This window comes from Urocampus carinirostris, chromosome 4 (genome assembly GCF_059441175.1).
Source record: "Urocampus carinirostris isolate Australia breed hairy pipefish chromosome 4, RoL_Ucar_1.0, whole genome shotgun sequence".
In the NCBI taxonomy this organism is placed as follows: domain Eukaryota; kingdom Metazoa; phylum Chordata; class Actinopteri; order Syngnathiformes; family Syngnathidae; genus Urocampus; species Urocampus carinirostris.
This window is the reverse complement of record NC_142352.1, coordinates 48,024,655-48,043,629: the sequence shown is the minus strand read 5'-3', so window position 1 is coordinate 48,043,629 and position 18,975 is coordinate 48,024,655. Positions and strand designations below refer to the sequence as shown.

The window sequence follows — 18,975 nt, the reverse complement described above, 5'->3', positions numbered from 1 at the left end:
GTGTCTTATGTATAGAAAATATATCACAAAAAACTATTTTTTGTCACTATTTTTATACACACATACATATACACACATACATATACACACATATATATATATATATATATATATATATATATATATATATACATATATACTGGACTGTCTCAGAAAATTTGAATATTGTGATAAAGTTCTTTATTTTCTGTAATGCAATTAAAAAAACAAAAATGTCATACATTCTGGATTCATTACACATCAACTGAACTATTTCAAGCCTTTTATTATTTGAATATTGCTGATTTTGGCTTACAGCTGAAAAAAACTCAAAAATCCTATCTCAAAATATTAGAATACTTCCTCAGACCAAGTAAAAAAATGGTTTTATAACAGCAAAACTAAATCAAACATTTGAAAATGTCCATTGATGCACTCAGTACTTGGTTGGGAATCCTTTTGCACGGATTACTGCATCAATCCGGCGTGGCATGGAGGCAATCAGCCTGTGGCATTGCTGAGGTGTTATTGATGCCCAGGATGCTTCGATAGCGGCCTTCAGCTCATTTGCATTTGTAGGTCTGGTGTCTTTCATCTTCTTCTTAACTATACCCCACAAATTCTCAATGGGGTTCAGGTCAGGGGAATTAGCAGGCCAATCAAGGACAGTGATGCCATGGTCAGTGCACCAGTTACTGGTGGTTTTGGCACTGTGGGCAGGTGCCAGATCATGCTGGAAAATGAAATCCTCATCTCCATAGAGCTTTTCAGCAGATGGAAGCATGTAGTGCTCTAAAATCTCTTGGTACACAGTTGCATTTACTCTGGACTTGATGAAACATAGTGGACCAACACCAGCAGCTGACATGGCTCCCCAAACCATTGCTGACTGTGGGAACTTCACACTGGATTTCAAGCAACTTGGATTTTGCTCCTCTCCAGCCTTTCTCCAGGCTCTGGCGCCTTGACTTCCAAATGAAATGCAAAACTTGCTTTCGTCTGAAAAGAGGACTTTGGACCACTCTGCAACTGTCCAGTGCTTCTTCTCCATAGCCCAAGTCAGACGCTTCTTCCGTTGTCTTGAGTTCAGAAGGGGCTTGACCATGGGAATACGGCTATTGTAGCCCATTTCCCGGACACGTCTGTGAACTGTGGCTTTTGATACCTGGACTCCAGCTTCAGCCCACTGTCTTTGAAGCTCCCCCAAATTCTGGAAGCGGCTCTTCTTCACAATTTTGTTAAGGCTGCGGTCATCTCTCTTGGTTGTGCAGCGTTTCCGGCCACATTTTTCCCTTCCAACAGACTTTTTGTGGATATGCTTTGAAACTGCACTCTGTGAACAGCCTGCTCTTTGAGAAATTTCTTTTTGTCTTACCCTCCTGATGGAGGGTATCAATGATGGTCCTCTGGACAGCAGACAGATCAGCAGTCTTCCCCATACTTGTGATTTAGTTTACTGAACCAAGATGAGTGTTTTTAAGGCTCAGGAAACCCTCGCATGGTGTTTCGAGTTAATTAGATGATTCAGGTGATTAGTTGAATAGCCTACTTGTATACTTTTTCATGATATTCTAATATTTTGAGATAGGATTTTTGAGTTTTCTTAAGCTGTAAGCCAAATTCAGCAATATTCAAATAATAAAAGGCTTGAAATAGTTCAGTTGATGTGTAATGAATCCAGAATGTATGACATTTTTGTTTTTTTAATTGCATTACAGAAAATAAAGAACTTTATCACAATATTCTAATTTTCTGAGACAGTCCAGTATACACACATATGTACATACATATACATACATATACATGCCCGAAGACAGCTTGCAAAACTACTGACGATGAGCGGTGCAGATAATGGATGGATGAAATGAATATATATAGTTTATTCCCTCCGGAAAAAACTTTTACAAAATCACTTATTTTGAACATTTTTTTAAAATTATGATAGCTTATGAACTTAGAATTTCAATGGCACTTTTTTATGCTCTGACCAATTCAACTCAATGAAAAAAACTATTACAGCCACATTGAATATATCAAAATTATTTATTGATCCATCTCAGAGTGACATTCTTCTACCTTGACCAGCAAATCAGCCACCAAGGGATGCTCAACACCATGCGTGAGCTTGAGGATCTCCAAGGCCTGGCAGTTAAATAACAGAAAAATGTATTTATTATGTTAAAATTTGAGGTGAAATATTTTTACATATTTACCTGCTTGAAGCTGTCCAGGGCATCTTTATGACGCTCTAAAAAATGCTGCACCTTTGCAACTCTCATCAGCTGGATTCCGTGGACGGGATGAGGATCAGGATAGTAACGTCTTCAGAACCACAAGAACAAAAGGTTAGACACATTCGGTCTCTCATGCAGTGATTGAGAAGGATGGAAGTGAATGCATTTTCTCAACCTTTTTTTGAGGAAAAGCACACCAACAAAAAATAATTCAAGAGACACAAGCGAAAATGTTAAACCCCTTAACATTCGAGTGAAGTCCCAATCCTTTTTTCCCCCAACAAGTATTATACAATTAAATATTCTACTACAAATTGAAATCAAAGAACAAACCCTATTTAAAGGGTCCATGTTTTTGTCTCATAAATAATTACTTTATAAATGTGTTCTTTTTTTTAACAAAAAAAATCTGTCAGGTTAGAATTTTGATCATATGTAAAACGGCGGTTTCAAATTCCGGAGTTTAGACCACCCACCGCAACCAGAGAAATTGGATTGAACGGGAGGAAATTAAATATGATTCTGAAAAATATACTAACTAAAGTCAGACAAATTCAGATCCATTTCACGGCTTTTCCGAATGAGACGGATGTTATTGTTACTCGACTAATCACTGAAAAAAGAGGTAATTGCACGTTTTTGTCATGATTACTGATGTGAATCACCTGTGCTCGCTCCTTTGGCGCTATCTGCCTCGGACTCTGATTGGCTCCCTGTCCCAATTTAAACCCACTCCTTTCTGTCACCTGTTGTCAGTCCGTCTGCGAACCTCAGTTTACTATAGGCAAGCTTTTTGACCCTGACTCACTCCTGTTTTTGCTCCAGTCTGTTTCCCAGCTTCGACCCTTTTTTTGATCTTGACCACATCTACTCTCCTCTCCTGGCTTTCGATTCTTTGCTGATCCCAACCACGTTTTTTGTTCTCCTGACCCGTTTTTTCCGTTCCTGACACCGCCATCCCTCGCCACAGAAGTGCCACTTCCACGTTCAGAGCAACCTGCTTCCCGCTACCAGCGATCACCGGATCGTGTGTGCAATCCTTTCCTTTCCTCCCAATAAAACTGAGAGAAACGTAATGCAAGTGGGTCCTGTCTCCGTTCTGGTCTTGACAGTTTTTTTGTCAAGCTAAAATTGGGACATTTCCTGCCGAGAACACTGAGTCAATACCTGCCGAAACAAATACGTGATAAAATAATACGCAACAAGAAATAGTGTTTAGCCCTTTTCGAATTAGTGCATAGTTTTTTTCGCTTCATTAAATTTAACAAGTGTCAAGAACATTTTTGGGTTTTCTTAAAATGTCAGAGAAAGTAAACAAAATATTCAGGCTATTTCAACACTTCAGACTATTTAAAATTTGTACGATTCAATCAAAAACAAAGGCATTCCATCTTAATGTTAAATTTTTGGGGGAATAAATATGAACAATGACCATATTTAGACATTGGAAGTGTTAGTACTTCCAGCACAAGCTTGCAGAAATTATGACACAGCGTTTATATGTATTAATATTTAATAAGATTATGATATTTAATCATATTAATATATAATCATATTAATTTGCAATTACATATTTATACATAATATCTTTATAATATTTTTTGGAGGTCCCCCTCAATTGGCTGACCTAATCTCTCTTCTCTAATCTCCTTTAATTCTTTGAGCTATTATGATGCTTGCCTTCAGGGCACAAGGATTAAAGCTGTGGACACTCTGTTCTCCCTTCTTAAGCCTTCCTATCCGTTTTCTTGACTTTCTGAGCTAAATGCTTCAATGTAACCTTGCTTGAGCCACAAGAAACATCTCAAGCAGAGTGAGACTAAAACCATTCTCAAGTGGCCGGAACAATCGCTGCTATTGTTGAATAGATCAGGGTCCCTCCTGGATTTTTCAAACTTTTTAAGACTTTTTGAAGGCCACATTCAATGAAGTTTAAGACCAAAATGGCACTTATTTGGCATACAGATAGGATTGTCTTCAGGTAAATAAAATGAAATGATGAAATGAAATGATCTGCATTTACATAGCGCTTTTCAAGTCAATGACTTCCCAAAGCGCTTTACAATGTGCTCCACATTTCCCAATAGCGGCCTTGCAGCCATGTAAGGCGCTAACCTGCTTATTGGGGGCATTAGGGGTTCAGTGTCTTACCCAAGGACACTTCGACATGTAACACGGACGAGTCGGGATTCGAACTGGGATCTCTTGATCCCAAGACGAGCGCTCTACCTCCTGAGCTACTGCCGCCCAGGTAGCGGCTGGCGTTTAGTTTGCAAGGGCGGCCGGACAGCGCTGGCACAAAGGACGGACTGGCCTCCGACCCAACCACGGACAGGCCTGCACTATGTTTGGGACTGAGACCTCGGGGTCGAGGACGGACCAACACAGGCGCCGGGACGACTTACGAGCCTCCGCAGAATGCAGAGAGACAGGATGACCCATGTGGTGGAACCTAATCGAGCCAGCGACGACCCCGCCGAGCCAGCCCCTAAGTCCCGCGTGTGCTCCCGGTCCTCTTAGGCTCCGGGCAACAGTTACCGGTCGACTATGTGACGGCAAACTGTAACCGTTTGGTATGTCAAACAGACAAGCTTGTGACAGAGGTCTGAACACGACTGCCGCTATTACCACGCCGCGGCAGCAAAAGGTTTCGGCGTCAGCTGAGTGATCCCTCCCACTCATTCCCCATTACATCCAGAACCCAGTTCTACTTGAAATCACTCAAGCACAATGGGTTAAAAGGTACACGTTCCCATTCCATAGTTACTCCGACCACTGTACGTAAATCTCCAACGTAATGCCGCTTTTTTTAAGTCCTCGGGGGAACCTTGATAAATGTAGTGCAGCGGTTTGGTTTGAATGAATACCGTTCACAGTAAACCTTAGTTTTTTGAAGGGTTGTGTTCCAAAAAAGTCCTGCGAAAGTAGAAACTTTTACTTATTAATTGATTGATTGACTCTCTTGTACATTAAAACCAAAGAACGAACACAATTCACAGGCTCGTGCCTTTGTTTAACAAAAAGTACTGTACTCCAGTTTCGGTTTTGTTAATGAGCATCTCTTACCTATCTTTATAAACACATTTCAACATTTCACTAGATATCAAAGTATTATGCATTGTGTTCTGCATCAGACAGCACACAGCAAATGCAACCACGGAGCATGTGTGTGTGTGTCCCGACGGATCACCACCTTATCGTGGTGGGGCACTTTGCGCGTCTCCATGACCCCTAGAGCTACGTCGGCGGGAGTCTCGTACTCCTGGTAGGGTTACCCAAGCCGAACAGGTCGAAGGGTAGAGTCCAGACTAAGAGTGATCCCAAAAGCTGGTGGCGGCACGCTTTGAGGCAGTTACCTACAGACCTGGATCCCATTAGCCGCCTGCAGTTGTAGAAAGATGCCGGTCTTCTAGGGTCTCCCTTGCCACTGGAACCATCTTCTTTACAATCAAGATAGTGGCGTTGGGGAAAGCGCACCCGTTACGCCACTTTAAAAACCATCATTGCGCAGGTATCCTCTTTTACCTGAGTCTCCGACCAAAATCCAGGATCGGACTGTTCAAACATCAGCAGACTCACAAATAAAAGAAGATGGTCATCATCGAATCGATGGACAACCCCAACGTGTGTGTGTGTGTGTGTTGGGTGGGCGTGACCGTCTGTGTGCGTGACTGTGATAGGCTGGTGTATGCTGTCAGATAAACAGTGGGGTGGGCGGACACACAAGTCAACGTGTCCACTAAAACGAACTGCAAAGCACGACAACAGCTAGTTGCTTTAGCGGTTTGTCACATTGAAAATAAATTAAAACTCTAAAGAAAGTCAGAAGAGCGCCAAGATATTCTGATAGACCGTAAATTCAACTGCAATTCTGTGTTCTATGTTTACATTTGTGGATCCATGGATGTAATTTCTGTACAGTCGTCCACTCTCAGTTGGTAATGACGTCATCTCGAGGTAAACTTGACCCTTGGGGGCTTATATGCGGGGGCTACTTCACGGATTTTCTTTTTTTGCATGGGGTTCTGGTCCCTATTAACCCAAGGGATTATTGTAGTGGAAGAAAAAATGACTTATCAACTAATTCCTGATTGATGATGGAATCCCATTGTATTCTCCACCAATTGGTTTCATCTTCAAAAATCCCCAAAACATGAATATTAAAATGTTAATTGAACACTGGAACGTAATTCACTCTATTGACTAACGTCTGTGCCCCATAGTGCCTAAAGGAACTTTTTTCCCTTGGTGAAATTGTGTTTTTAATTTGTAATTGAATACTGTCAGAGTAAACGCTTTATACTGTAATTGAAAACCGCAACAGTGTTTGATATTATTTTCACTAACTGGCCAATTGTTATTACCTCCGAGGCTAACTGGCTAATTGCGCAGCCAAGCAATGATTAAAAAAAAAGCCCCCTGTCCCTGTTAAGAACATCGGCATTAAACAGAAATTTCTATCGATGTTTGTGCAGAATGAATAATAACGAGTTAAAATATTGATTTAATTAGCTAGGCGGCTAGTCAAGCGGCCACATCGCGCAAATAAACACAAACGAGGAAGCGGTTCCAATTATGTTTCATCTTTGTATGAACACATTGGCAGTAATTACAATTGTTCCATTACGTTACTGCCGTCCTGCAGAGCAAAAGAGTCCCAGCTCCGAGAAGGAGAAGAGGGCACAGAGGAGACGTAAACGCTCGTGCAAGAAGGCAAAGCGAGCCTTTCCAGGGAAATCCTATGGAAAAAAATATTCCAGTCAAGCCGTTTGTTAGAGGAAGGCAAGGATTATTCCTGAATGCAAACGTGGAGGAGAGATTAGTTACAGTCTTCTTAATTGTCTTCTTTATTCTGGCCAAAGCTATAATGTATGCAGACTTTGTTCAATTAACAGGGTTTGCACGCCTTCTTCATGGCCAAATTCAAGCACTTTTCAAGCACTTTAAAGGCAGATTTTTTTAATGTTTCCCGTACCCTAAAGGTAGGAATCCAGCGCCGATCGAAACGTTTTTTTTTAAAGGCCTTGACTTTGTCGAATAAAATAAGATAAAATCTTGCTGCTAGCACATACTTTGTGCTATTTTGAGCTGTTCCTTTGTATGATCTACAATCTTTTAGTGTCAATGGGCTCCTGTAAACTGACACGAGTTCTGACATTCAGCTTCAACAATGCACATGTATTGCTCCATTTGTAGGATTGTCTTCAGAGTGGGAAATAATATGAAATGTAACTAAAATGTAAAAAAGTAAAAGTATTTTCTTTCTTTTTTTTCTTAGCGGACAGGCAGAGAAGACACAATTTAGATGAACAACAACATCAACAGTGAGGGCAAAATACAAATTGATAGAAAGGAATACTAAATGAGGGGAAAGATGCTTGGAGCAGAACAAACTCTTAATAACAATATACAGAGAGCCCTCGTTTTTCGCAGTTAATGGGGACCAGAACCAATCGAGAAGTGAAACTCCGTAAAGCCCCCGAAGAATTAAACTTACCTCGAGATGGCATCATTACCGACTCAGAGTATATGACTAATAAATAACAATTAGAGATCTACAAATAATAATAACACTCGACACATAATTGCAGTTGAATGAATATTTTTTTGTCAGTATACAAAAGTAAAACAAAATGTGAGGGCTTCCTCTTTCATTGAAAGACCGAGATTTAGAGAGTGGCTGGCTAGCTGCACGCTAGCATTAGGTCTCCTCAAATTGAGCCAGATCTCTGCGATACTTCAAATAAAATTGTCCTGAATGTAGCCATTTCCCACAAATTGTAGCTCCAGGTCATCCGTCTTATGGCTAAAGGACCTGGCATTGGCAAGATACAGGATTAGCAGTAATGGCTTTGAAGATTTGTTAGCCTAGCCGTAGCAATAAGCTGGACCAACATCACCGATCTTGCCTTATATCCAACGCCGCCCCAATCCACAGAGCACCCGCTAGTGATCACCATTTCGGTGCACTTTAGACTTTACTCCGAGTCAGATTTAATCAACAATCTTTTTAATGTGGCGAGACGCTAAAAGCTATCTTGCGCTAAACTGCAGTTTGTTTTGGGATGCAGCAGCTCTTGGCCCGCCCACTGTTTGAGTGACAACATACGCCAGCCTATCACAGTTGCAAAAACAGTCACATTCACTCAGCACAAAACGCCTTTCTTAATCTGTCTTCACTGTCTGTCTATCAGAACACAATGCACGATATGTTGATATCAATGACAATAAATAAAAGTTCAAACAATTAAATATCTGCAAGGGAGTGAAACGCGAAGTAACAAGGCATTATAAAATGTGTACTTACGCAAAACCTGCCTTCCGGGTGAACTTTACAGCACTTGTAATAGTTTTTCATACACTTTAGTGCTTTTTTATACTATTTTATAATGTTATATGCTTTTTATACTTAGAATACACTTTTTACTTTTTTTACATTTCATTTTTTGTTCGTACTTTTCAATACATTCTCATACTTTACACTAGTTTTTGTATGTTTTAGATGCTTTTTTTTAGTACCTTTTCATATTTTTTAGTTTTCTTCTATCTTATTTTGCTTTGCAATACTTTTCATATTTTTCTGATTTTTTTTTAACCATCTGGCCCTGAGGAAAAATTACTTTTACACCCCTAAATTATGTTATTTGGCACTTGATATCTCGTTTCACATCTGCACATTTTATGTTCGAGCATAATAAACCTACCTGTAAATTGGAAGAGTCTTCTTCCCGTGTTTTGCCGCCTCCTCCCACTTCCCAAGGTGAACAGCGGAATCCAGCACCATATCAGTCAGTCGAAGCTTATAGAGGTTTTCATCGGGCACAGCAGCACTTTCAGTCCGTAAAAGACGTGTACAATTATCGTAAAGGGTCTGCCAATCTGTGGAGTTATGTGAGAAAAAGAATGTATTACCTACATTTAACTGTATAAAATTTAATGAGGATACAGTGCCCCCAAAAAACGTTGTCAAATATCTATATTTCAGGATTAAAATCAATTTATGTATTAAAAAAAAAAAACTCAAAATATTTATTAGGAATCAGCAACATGCCAGACACACACATAAGAATGAATCAAATGTATTCAACCTTTAGATAGATAGATACTTTATTCATCCCCGCAGGGAAATTCACATTTATTATTGTGCTAACAAATAAAAAAATGAATAGGTGTTGCAAAAATAGAGGCCTTCATTAACTTAATACTTCATACAACCTTCTTTTGCACCGATCACAGTCTTTTGGGTATGTCGCACATAAGTTTTGGACATCTTGAAACCAAATACACTATACACCTGTTCTTCCTTACAAAATAGCTCAAGATCCCTAAGGTTTGATGGTGATCAATTGTGCAAAGTGTTTTTCAGAACTCCTCACAAATTCTCAATAGGAAAGAGGTCTGGGCTTTGGCCTGGTCATAATCTAACACTTTCATATTGTTAGTTTTAAATAATTCCAAGATTTTGGGTCATTGTCCTCTTGGAAAGTGAACTTGCGCCCCATTCTCAGAACTCTTGCAGATTCCAACAGATTATCTGCAAGAATCGCCCTGTATTCGGCTCCATCCATCTTCCCATTAATTCTAACGATTTTCCCAGTCCCTGCTGAAGAAAGGACATGATGCTGCTTCCCCTTCACAGTGGGGATGCTGTTTTCAGGGTGATGTACAGTGTTACTGTTACACCAAACAAAAAGCTTTGCATTCAGCCCAAAAAGTTTAATTTTGGACCCATCTGACCAAAACACCTTGTTCCACGTTATTTCTGTCTCCCATGTGGCTTTTTGCAAACACAAAACGGGCCTTTTTAAGGTGTTTCAGAAAGGACTTTCTTCTTTCCACTCTCCCATAAAGGGCAGTTTTATGCAAAGTAAAACTAATAGTTTTCTTATGCACAGATTGTCCAATTTTAGCTGTGTATACTTGTAGGCCATTCAATGTGATCATGGGACCTTTGGTTGCTTCTCTGTGTAGTGTTCTCCTTGTTTGGACCAAAAGTAGGGTGGCTAAGTCTCTGTTGGTTCGCAGTGGTTTCATGCTCTCTCCATTTTCATATTGGTGTTCAAACAGATCCATGAGATGTGTAAATGTTGTGAAATCTCCTCATATCTCATTCATGCTTTGAACTTTTCCATAACTTAATCCCACACCAATCTGGTGTGTTCTTTGGTCCTCGCAGTGCTCAGGTGCATTTAAAGTAAGAAAAAATAAAACACAGTTGCACTCTGTCATTATTAATCATTTAGGTCAACAGTGAATCATTCAGAAGTCACCAGGAAATTTCTGGAGTCAGTTGGCTACACAGAGAGAACCGGGAACAAGAATTTTTGCAACACCTACTTTTCAGTTTTTCGTAGTAAATATAATATTAAATGTTGAAATAATTTGGTTCCACTTCACAATGGTGTCTCACAAGTTGATTCTGAGACAATGCCCCCAGCCGACTACACCAACTACAAATGGCCATGCACAGGAAGTGACCAGACCATCTAGCTGTGTGATAAAGATTTGAAACAGCAAAGTGTTCATTTGTAATCAAAAGAGTAATGATCTGTATCTGTGAGTCATGTACATGCCAATAATTAGTTCACCGCAAGGTCAAAGTGAATTTTTGCCTATTATCAACACCTCTAACTATTATAATAATAATAATCAACCAGTTAGAAAACCTTTTTTGGAAAGCATCAACAGGAACTCACCGGTGACTAAGACCGCACCTCTTGACTGGAACATTCTAGAACATTCTTTTTATGTAGGTATTTTTTATTACTTCCCACACATACTGGGACTTCTAGGCTAACTTGACACATTCTTGGAGGAGGGGACCATGGCGACCAACAAGGCTGAAAGCTACAGCCTTGTCCCCCCAGCCAGAAAACATGGAAAAACCAAGCCATGGTTCTCCTTTTCCCTATCCCTTGGCTGAGGGATTCGCAAAAGGATGGAGAGAACTTTCTGAGGAAAGGGGGTTTTAACTATGCGGCCAGTTGCACAACCCCCCACCAAAACCCCCCACCCACCTAGGCTGAATCGGTAACCACCGAATTAGACTCTGAATTAACTTAAGATAATATAAAGCAATTACTGCGACTGCCTGGCAACCAGTTCAGGGTGTTCCTTGCCTACGGCCCGAAGACGGCTGGGATTGGCTCCTGCACCCCCACAACCCAACTGAGGATAAGCATTGCAGATAATGAATGGATGGATAAAGCAATTAATCTAAACTTCTTCATATGTGGCAAAAGATTTTTGGGGGTGCCCAATACTTTTGCTAGGCACTGTACCCGAGGCTGCTTTGAGTTCTTCAAATTTTGGCAATGCCTGCATCAATCTGTGCCACGATGCCCGTTCACCTGACAGCATCAGTTTGTCCTGGAAAAAAGCAAAGTTTTCAGAAAGTGAAACAAATGTTGTTGCATTAAAAAAAGAACATGTACAGCAAAAGACCCAATTAGTTTAAATTTGTTTGGAGAAAAAAATGTTGTCGGTAGGGCGACCACTTTGCCCAAATGTCTCATTTAATTATATCCTGAATTAATGTTTATGTCTCAATTAACCAGAAAAAAATATGAAATAACAGCAACATAGGAAATACAATACTTGAAATTAGAGTGATTACCGACACCAAGTATCTTACCTTATGCTATCAGTATTCATATTTGCTGTTGTCTAGTGGTCTTTTCATAATCAGGAACTATAAATTGACAAATGATTGGCTTTGATTTTGTGATATTTTAAGAAACAAATGATGGGAATAAAAGTATATATTTGATCACATCAGCATTTCCTCAGGGGTTTTGGGACCAATGATATCTTGTGTTGATACATAGATGCATTGCAGTATCATTAGGACCATTATCAAATAAAATATCTTAATTTAAGACCTACTAGATTTCAAATATTTGATACATTTATCAAATGTCTTTTTTTTGGTGAATTGAATGAAATAAAATGATCTGCATTTATATAGCGCTTTTCAAGTCAATGACTTCCCAAAGCGCTTTACAGTGTGCTTCACATTTCCCAATAGCAGCCTTGTATTGCAGCCATGTAAGACGCTGACCTGCTTATTGGGGGTATTAGGGGTTCAGTGTCTTACCCAAGGACACTTCGACATGTAACACGGACAAGACGGGATTCGAACTGGGATCCCTTGATCCCAAGACGAGCACTCTACCTCCTGAGCTACTGCCGCCCCGGTGAATCACTTTTTTTTAAAAGTATTTTAAGACTTAATCTAAGATTTTTTTTTTGTGGTTAAAAAAAAAAAGACTACGATTAATGTTATGCATTTTTAGCAATAGAATATTATTTTCCTATTTTACAGTTAAGAATGAAAAATTTTTATTTTATATTATTTTTTGTTTGTATACTATACTATTTAAAATGACAAGTATTATCCTGCCAGTGGAATAAGAATATTTATATTGAAAATATAATTATTATTTTTATTTGACTACATTTTTCTGGCTCAATAGTTCTTCATCCACTGCCAACGTGTATCAATGTTAGTTTTTTTAAGGATTATTTTTACTAATAGAACATTCTTTTTATGTAAGTATTTCTTATTATGTTTAGTAGTTTAAAATTGTCTTCATGTTTACAGTTTAAGAAAGATACTGTTATATATCATTTATTAGCCTATTTTTTTCTTAAAATTATATTCAAAAGACCCAATATTATATTATTATAATATAATAGTAATATATAAAAAGTAAATGTTCTTGAAAAAGACTACTTAGTTTCTGCCTTTTTTTCTGCCTCAATAGTTTTCAGTGTAAGTCATGACAAGCATGTAGCTATTTTTGTTTATTTTAGTAACAGAACAATATATTCATGTAGGATTAATACTTTATCCTAAAGAAGCAAGTGTTTGCAGCCAACATCCCAATGCCAACCCAGCCATTTTCCTTTCATAACAAACAACGGCACATTGGATGAACTGCATGGTTGGAAGGAACCTTTAAAGGGACAAGGTGTAACATTTAGTGCCTCCAGTGGTACAAAAAACTTTCATTCAGTTAAAAAAAAATGGAATACTAGGCAAAAATAATTGATCATACAAATATAAGATTTTATTAAAAAAAATAAAAGGTTGAAAAATTCATATTTCTTTCACATAGTGGAATCCCTACCTATGGTCGCAGCCACGTTTATCTGGCAACTTCCTACCATGCTGTGCTCGCATTAGACAATACAGTGCCATCTAGTCGTCAAATGTTTCATACTGGGGCTTAAACCCTCTTATTACGTCTGACAAGCGCTATTTAAATTACCGCAACTCCACGACAGTTATGAAAGAAATATCAAAGTCAGTCAAAGTAGTTCTCCAAACACCGACAAGGTGGAAGCAAATTCCTTCAATGGCTTCTCACAGGCACGTAGCAACAGACCAATCACAGATTATATAATATATATATATATATATATATATATATATATATATAGACATGACACAATAAGTAATGCATATTGTAAACGTTTTTTGTTATCTGTAAACAATTTAAAGAATAATTTCTGATTTCTGACTCTTTCTTGGCAAAATAACGAAAAATTCCAGATACCCTGTATGATATTTGGTCAAAAAAGGGATAAAAACTGCACGAATACCATAAAACTGCAAAAATCTATTTTACAAGCGCTGTGGCTTACTGTATTTTATGTGCACATGCAGACACAAGCAGAAGCACCTCAAGCGTATAAGCGAATGTTTGATGTCAACTCGGGGTCGCAACCCAGCAAGCAGCCTGCCATCGTCATCATCATCACAAGATTAAAGAGAGGGGCGCAGCAACAAAAAAAGTCACAGACTGCTGTACTCCGGAACAAAGGTTGCTTGGATAAAATCAAGTCAGCGGAATATAAAAGATGCATCAAAAGTGCATGCATGTCGCCTGAGAGTACAAAAGATAAACGCACAAGTAGTCAGGAGTCAGACTACAATGCTTACCTAGTGTAAGTATTTTTAGGAATCGACAACATGTGAGACACAATAGTGAAGTGGAACCAAATTATTTTAACATTCCATATTGTATTTACGGTGAAAAACTGAAAAGCAGGTGTTGCAAAAATATTGGTCCCCTGTTCTCTCGGCTCAGCCAACTGACTCCAGAAGTTCACTGAAGACTTCTGAATGATCCAATGTCGACCCAGATGACGAAGAATGTGCAGGTTCACCTTTCAACAGGAAAACGACCTCCCCAAAAAGGAAGACTACAATGGTGTGGTTTAAAACTACTAGTATAAAAGGTGTTAAAATGGCCAAGCCAAAGTCCAGACCTCAATCCTGTAGAGCATTTGTGGAAAGCTCTGAAAGATACAGTGCACAAATCATATTTTTGTTTCAAGATGTGCAAAACGTATAGAGACATACCCAAAAACACGTGTGGCTGTGATCGCAGAAAAAGTAGGTTGTACCAAAAATCAACTCAAAGGGGGAACATTTTTTTGCAATGCCTACTTAATTTTTTTTTGTTAAAGCACAACATAAAAAGTTAAATAAATGTGGATTCATTTCACGATTGTGTCTCCTATGTTGTTGATTCTTAGAAAATTTTGAATTTTTTTAACTAGGATTTTAAAGCCTGTAAAATTGCAATGTGTCAAAAAGCTATTTTGCATGGCACTGTAGTACAAAACTTGGCAAGACATTGAGTGGATTGGATCAAGATAAATGAAAAGAAAAATACAGGTGAGAAAAAAAAATGCTCCACCGCGAGGCAGTCAGTCGGAAGAGGAAGCACATGGCACGATTAGGTTGTGAAAAAAGAGTGACAGAGAGGAAAATGGGAGTGTTCTGCCTGGATACACTCGGATGAGAACAACACAGCAAGTGGGTTTTTCCTCTACACTCAACACATCAACGATGGTTGATTTATTGTTTTATTTTATTTTTGTTATAGTAAAATAGATACAGTACCTGTATTTGTGGGAGTTCCAAAATAAAAGTGAAGGCACAAAAGCAGGAGTCTACGGAAATATGAAAACATATCTGGAAAAATCTTTTCGACAAAAGGAACTGCAAAATTGAGTGAGGACCAATCAAGTAAATAGTCAGCCTTATTTTGAAGTATTGTTACCCGCATGGCAATTTGGAATCAAGATTCATTTATGTGTCTGGTACAAATATGGAATAGTTATACATTTCAGTAATTTTCTGCAATTTTAATGAAAAATGCACAAGTTGTTTTACTTAAAGCAGGCATATCCAAATTGAGGCCTGGGGGCCAGTTACAGCCTGTGATCATATTTTTACTGGACCGCGGCCTCTGTCATTAAATTAATATGTTGTCTGCCAGTAATGTTGACCGCAGTTTAAAATTATTTTGTACCCAAAAAAAAAACATAAAAAATAAAAATTAAAAAATTAAAAAATCATAATTTCACCAGATGATGGCAGTAGCCCTTTGGCAACCTATGCCTTTGTTATCTGAAATAATTTTAGCCCACCCCATTTCCGACATGGAGGATTTAAATGACAAAGATATGAAAGTTGACCGTGAGGGCCATCGCTTTCGGGAAAAGTGGAAATTGGAGTATATTTTCAAATTGGAGAGCAGGAGTGTCCAAACTTTTTAGAAATATTGTATTATTATTTCACACTAGTTCAGTGTTCTTGCAATAAAATTGCGTTTAGCAAACGAAGTGCCCTTGTGTTTATGCAAAGCATTGTTCAGATATTATCACAAATATATTTTTTTTAAAAAGTACCTAAGCGAAAGATGCCTCCTTTTTCCATGCCGTTTTTTCTCAGAAGCTTTCTTCGAAACGAGTATTTTCAAGAAACTTTGTTTAGAGATATAGAGAGAGAGATATAGAGAGAGATAGAGAGAGAGATAGAGAGAGAGAGAGAGATAGAGGGATAGAGAGAGAAAGAGATAGATAGATAGATACTTTATTCATCCCCGAAGGGAAATTCACTACACAATGGTAAAAGCTAGTAGCCCTTTTTTCCTAATGAAAGATGAGGGTCGAAGCTTTCTCTCGATGTGTCCCTATGCCCATATAGCCACAGAGCTAAATTTTCTATAGGCCTTCAAAAATGAGCCAAACTGGCAAAAATTGGATGGCACCTGCCCTTCCCATATGGCACTGAATGAGTTAATTAAAAATACATTTATCACAAAAACGATAGTAATCGAACTGCTGTGTTTGGAAAGTTAGGGTGGACAGTTATAGTCAGGAAATAATTTTGGTTGCCTTTAAGAAATAAAAAATAAAAAAGAGATAATTTCATCGGGACAGCAGATGAGTGGTGAGCACATCCGTGTCATTTGTGTCTTTGAAGTCTTACTGTGTCTTGGGATTCACATTTGTGGCAGCGGCAAGTGAAATGGTACTGGTCCTCTAGCTGCTTTTGACGTTCTTCCTTCAACGATAGCGTCTCAATGTAGCTGATTGTGAGCTGCACACCATAATAATATTTTTTTTAATTGTAATTTAAACATACAGAACAACTGTTTCTATATTCTCACGCACACAGTACCTCCTCCCCCGGCTTGATATCACGAACAGCTCTCAGGTGTAGCTTTGTTCCCTGAAACGTCGGCACACAGTTTGGCCTGCAGTCGTGGTTCAATAGGGATAAACTGAGATGACATCACGAAGAGTGAGGCGGGGAAGTGCCGCAGGGCGGGAGTGGGCCGCAAAGAGTGAGAAGAGACAAGATAATAAGTTAACTTGGAACAGACACTAAGGCAATTGAAAAAGTTCATGACTTAGAAACCAACTGCTTCTGGGTAGATATCGTATGAGTATATAGTGGTACCTCTTCTTACGAGCTTGATTCGTTCCAGAATCATGCTCCTAGCTTGAGTTACCTATGTAACGAGTGGAATTTCTGAATATGGAATAATTAAAAACTATTTGGTCCACTCTTGTCCTCCCAAAAGCATACAAGTGAACCCTAAATTGCTATAAAATACGTCTTACTGATCACTTAAAATAAATTCAAATAGTAATTGAAGAAAACAAACACAGTAATGTGATAAAAAAAAAAAAAAAGATTATAATGAGCGCCATAACGAATGATTGCTCGTCCTGCAGATAAAGGGGCAGTGGGCGTAAAATAGATTTTTGCAGTTTTATGGTATTTGTGCAGTAACTGGGATCGCATAACAACTTATAGGTTTTACCATATTTTATACGTTTTTTTTTTAATTTCATATTGTGTATGCCGCAAAGGAGAGTTTGGATGGGGGATTTTTTTTTTTAAAAAAGATCAATATCGCCTTGCCCATTTCCATTCTAATCCAGATCACCTTTGTCCAATGGTTGCAGATGACCACGTCATTGTAGATTGCTACTTTTGTCGCCGTATTCTACATAATCTTTATTGCTGTGAGTAAATGGGTGTTGCCTTGTTGCAAGGGTTATCTTCGTTTAATATAGAAGATTTGCAATCTTTAATAAAGAGAGTACTTGGCGGAGGTTGATGGCTATGAGATCGAAACACTGTTGATGATACGCAAGCACTTAAAATTGCTGTAACCATAAATAAAAATAAAAACGAAAACATTTACATCATTTTTTTAAATTTTTGAGCTGTCGTAGTTTAAATGCGCTAAATGAAGGAGCTAATGCTGGCGGTAAACAATCACGAGCGGTCTCGAGCGGTCTCTGGTGGTAGCCTTTAGGACTGCTTCAGTGTTCATTTTACCTCTGAAAAGTGATGGGTCCCGGGGACTCGCATGCTCAAAAATATATGGGTCCCAACAGAGATCTATGGGTCCCCAAAATTTAGTGTGCTCCATGCCCTTACAAACTGTCGTATTTTCCCTTACAAAATACATAAAAATCTTTTTTTTTTTCAAACATGTTTATTTATGTAGTTTAACATGTTATATTGTACATGTGTTTCCTTATATCATATATATTGTTAATGAACATTTAGTTGTGAGACACCGAGTTGCTCGACATGAATGAGGTTTATTATAAAAAAGTTCAAAAATTAAGTTGCTTGAACGTTCACTGTAGAAGGAAAAAATACATGCAAATATAATTTAGTAGAATAGTACACTTTCTTATTCAAATATTTAATTCATTTTCTGCATTAAATTATTGTTGGTAATATACTGATTAAAAGGGCTAACCACAAACCTGTGTTTTTTCATTTTCTCCTTTTATGCTTCCTTTTTTTTCTTAACTTCTTTATACAACCTAATTATTCGTAATATAATGCATCAAAGCAAGTGAGCCGTTTGAGAGCCGGCTCTTTAATGAGTTCAGCCGAAAAGCCGGTTCTCTAAAAAGTGATGGACTTTCACTACTCAACTCGAGATCGGCGTGCAGACCAAAACAACAATGGCGGATCAGCCTGACGAAAAGTTTGGAGTGCGGTATATCTTTGTTAAAAAATTATAATGACAATTTCGTGTCAAAAAAGTTGCGTCCCGGGGACGCACGTGGATTTGACACGATGTGTCCCCAGCAAAAATAATGCGTCTAGCACGCAGGGACGCGGGCAAACGAGAACATTGCTGCTTGTGAACTGGAAATTTACTTTGTATAGTGAGGTAAATTTTGATTTGAAAAAAAAAAAAAAAAAAAAAAAAAAAAAAACCCTATACCATAATATGAAATGGGTAACACTGTATATTTAAATTTGTGGCTGTTATATTTACCCAGGATGCGCCATGAACAAAGAGTTGATTGTGACAGTGAGTCACAGTTAATGGTTGTGACCAGAGTCGTGTGGTCTCTTTATTGGGTGTATAAATGTCCAGTAAAAAGGCTAGTCTCAATGAAGTGCACCGACCTTTAATGT

General features: G+C 38.4%; 1 protein-coding gene across 1 annotated transcript in view; it reads right to left on the bottom strand.

Moving 5' to 3' along the window:
* Positions 1–2,003: 2,003 nt before the first annotated feature.
* smyd3 (SET and MYND domain containing 3) overlaps positions 2,004–18,975 on the bottom strand; it is a 166,549-nt gene continuing 149,577 nt past the window's right edge. The window contains exons 7-12 of the mRNA XM_088334760.1: positions 16,696–16,798; positions 16,504–16,614; positions 11,495–11,582; positions 8,918–9,092; positions 2,193–2,301; positions 2,004–2,121 (exon numbers count right to left, since the gene is read on the bottom strand). Of these exons, the coding sequence (XP_088190886.1) occupies positions 2,023–2,121; positions 2,193–2,301; positions 8,918–9,092; positions 11,495–11,582; positions 16,504–16,614; positions 16,696–16,798 (685 nt within the window). The 3' untranslated portion in view covers positions 2,004–2,022. The remainder of the gene's footprint in view (positions 2,122–2,192; positions 2,302–8,917; positions 9,093–11,494; positions 11,583–16,503; positions 16,615–16,695; positions 16,799–18,975) is intronic.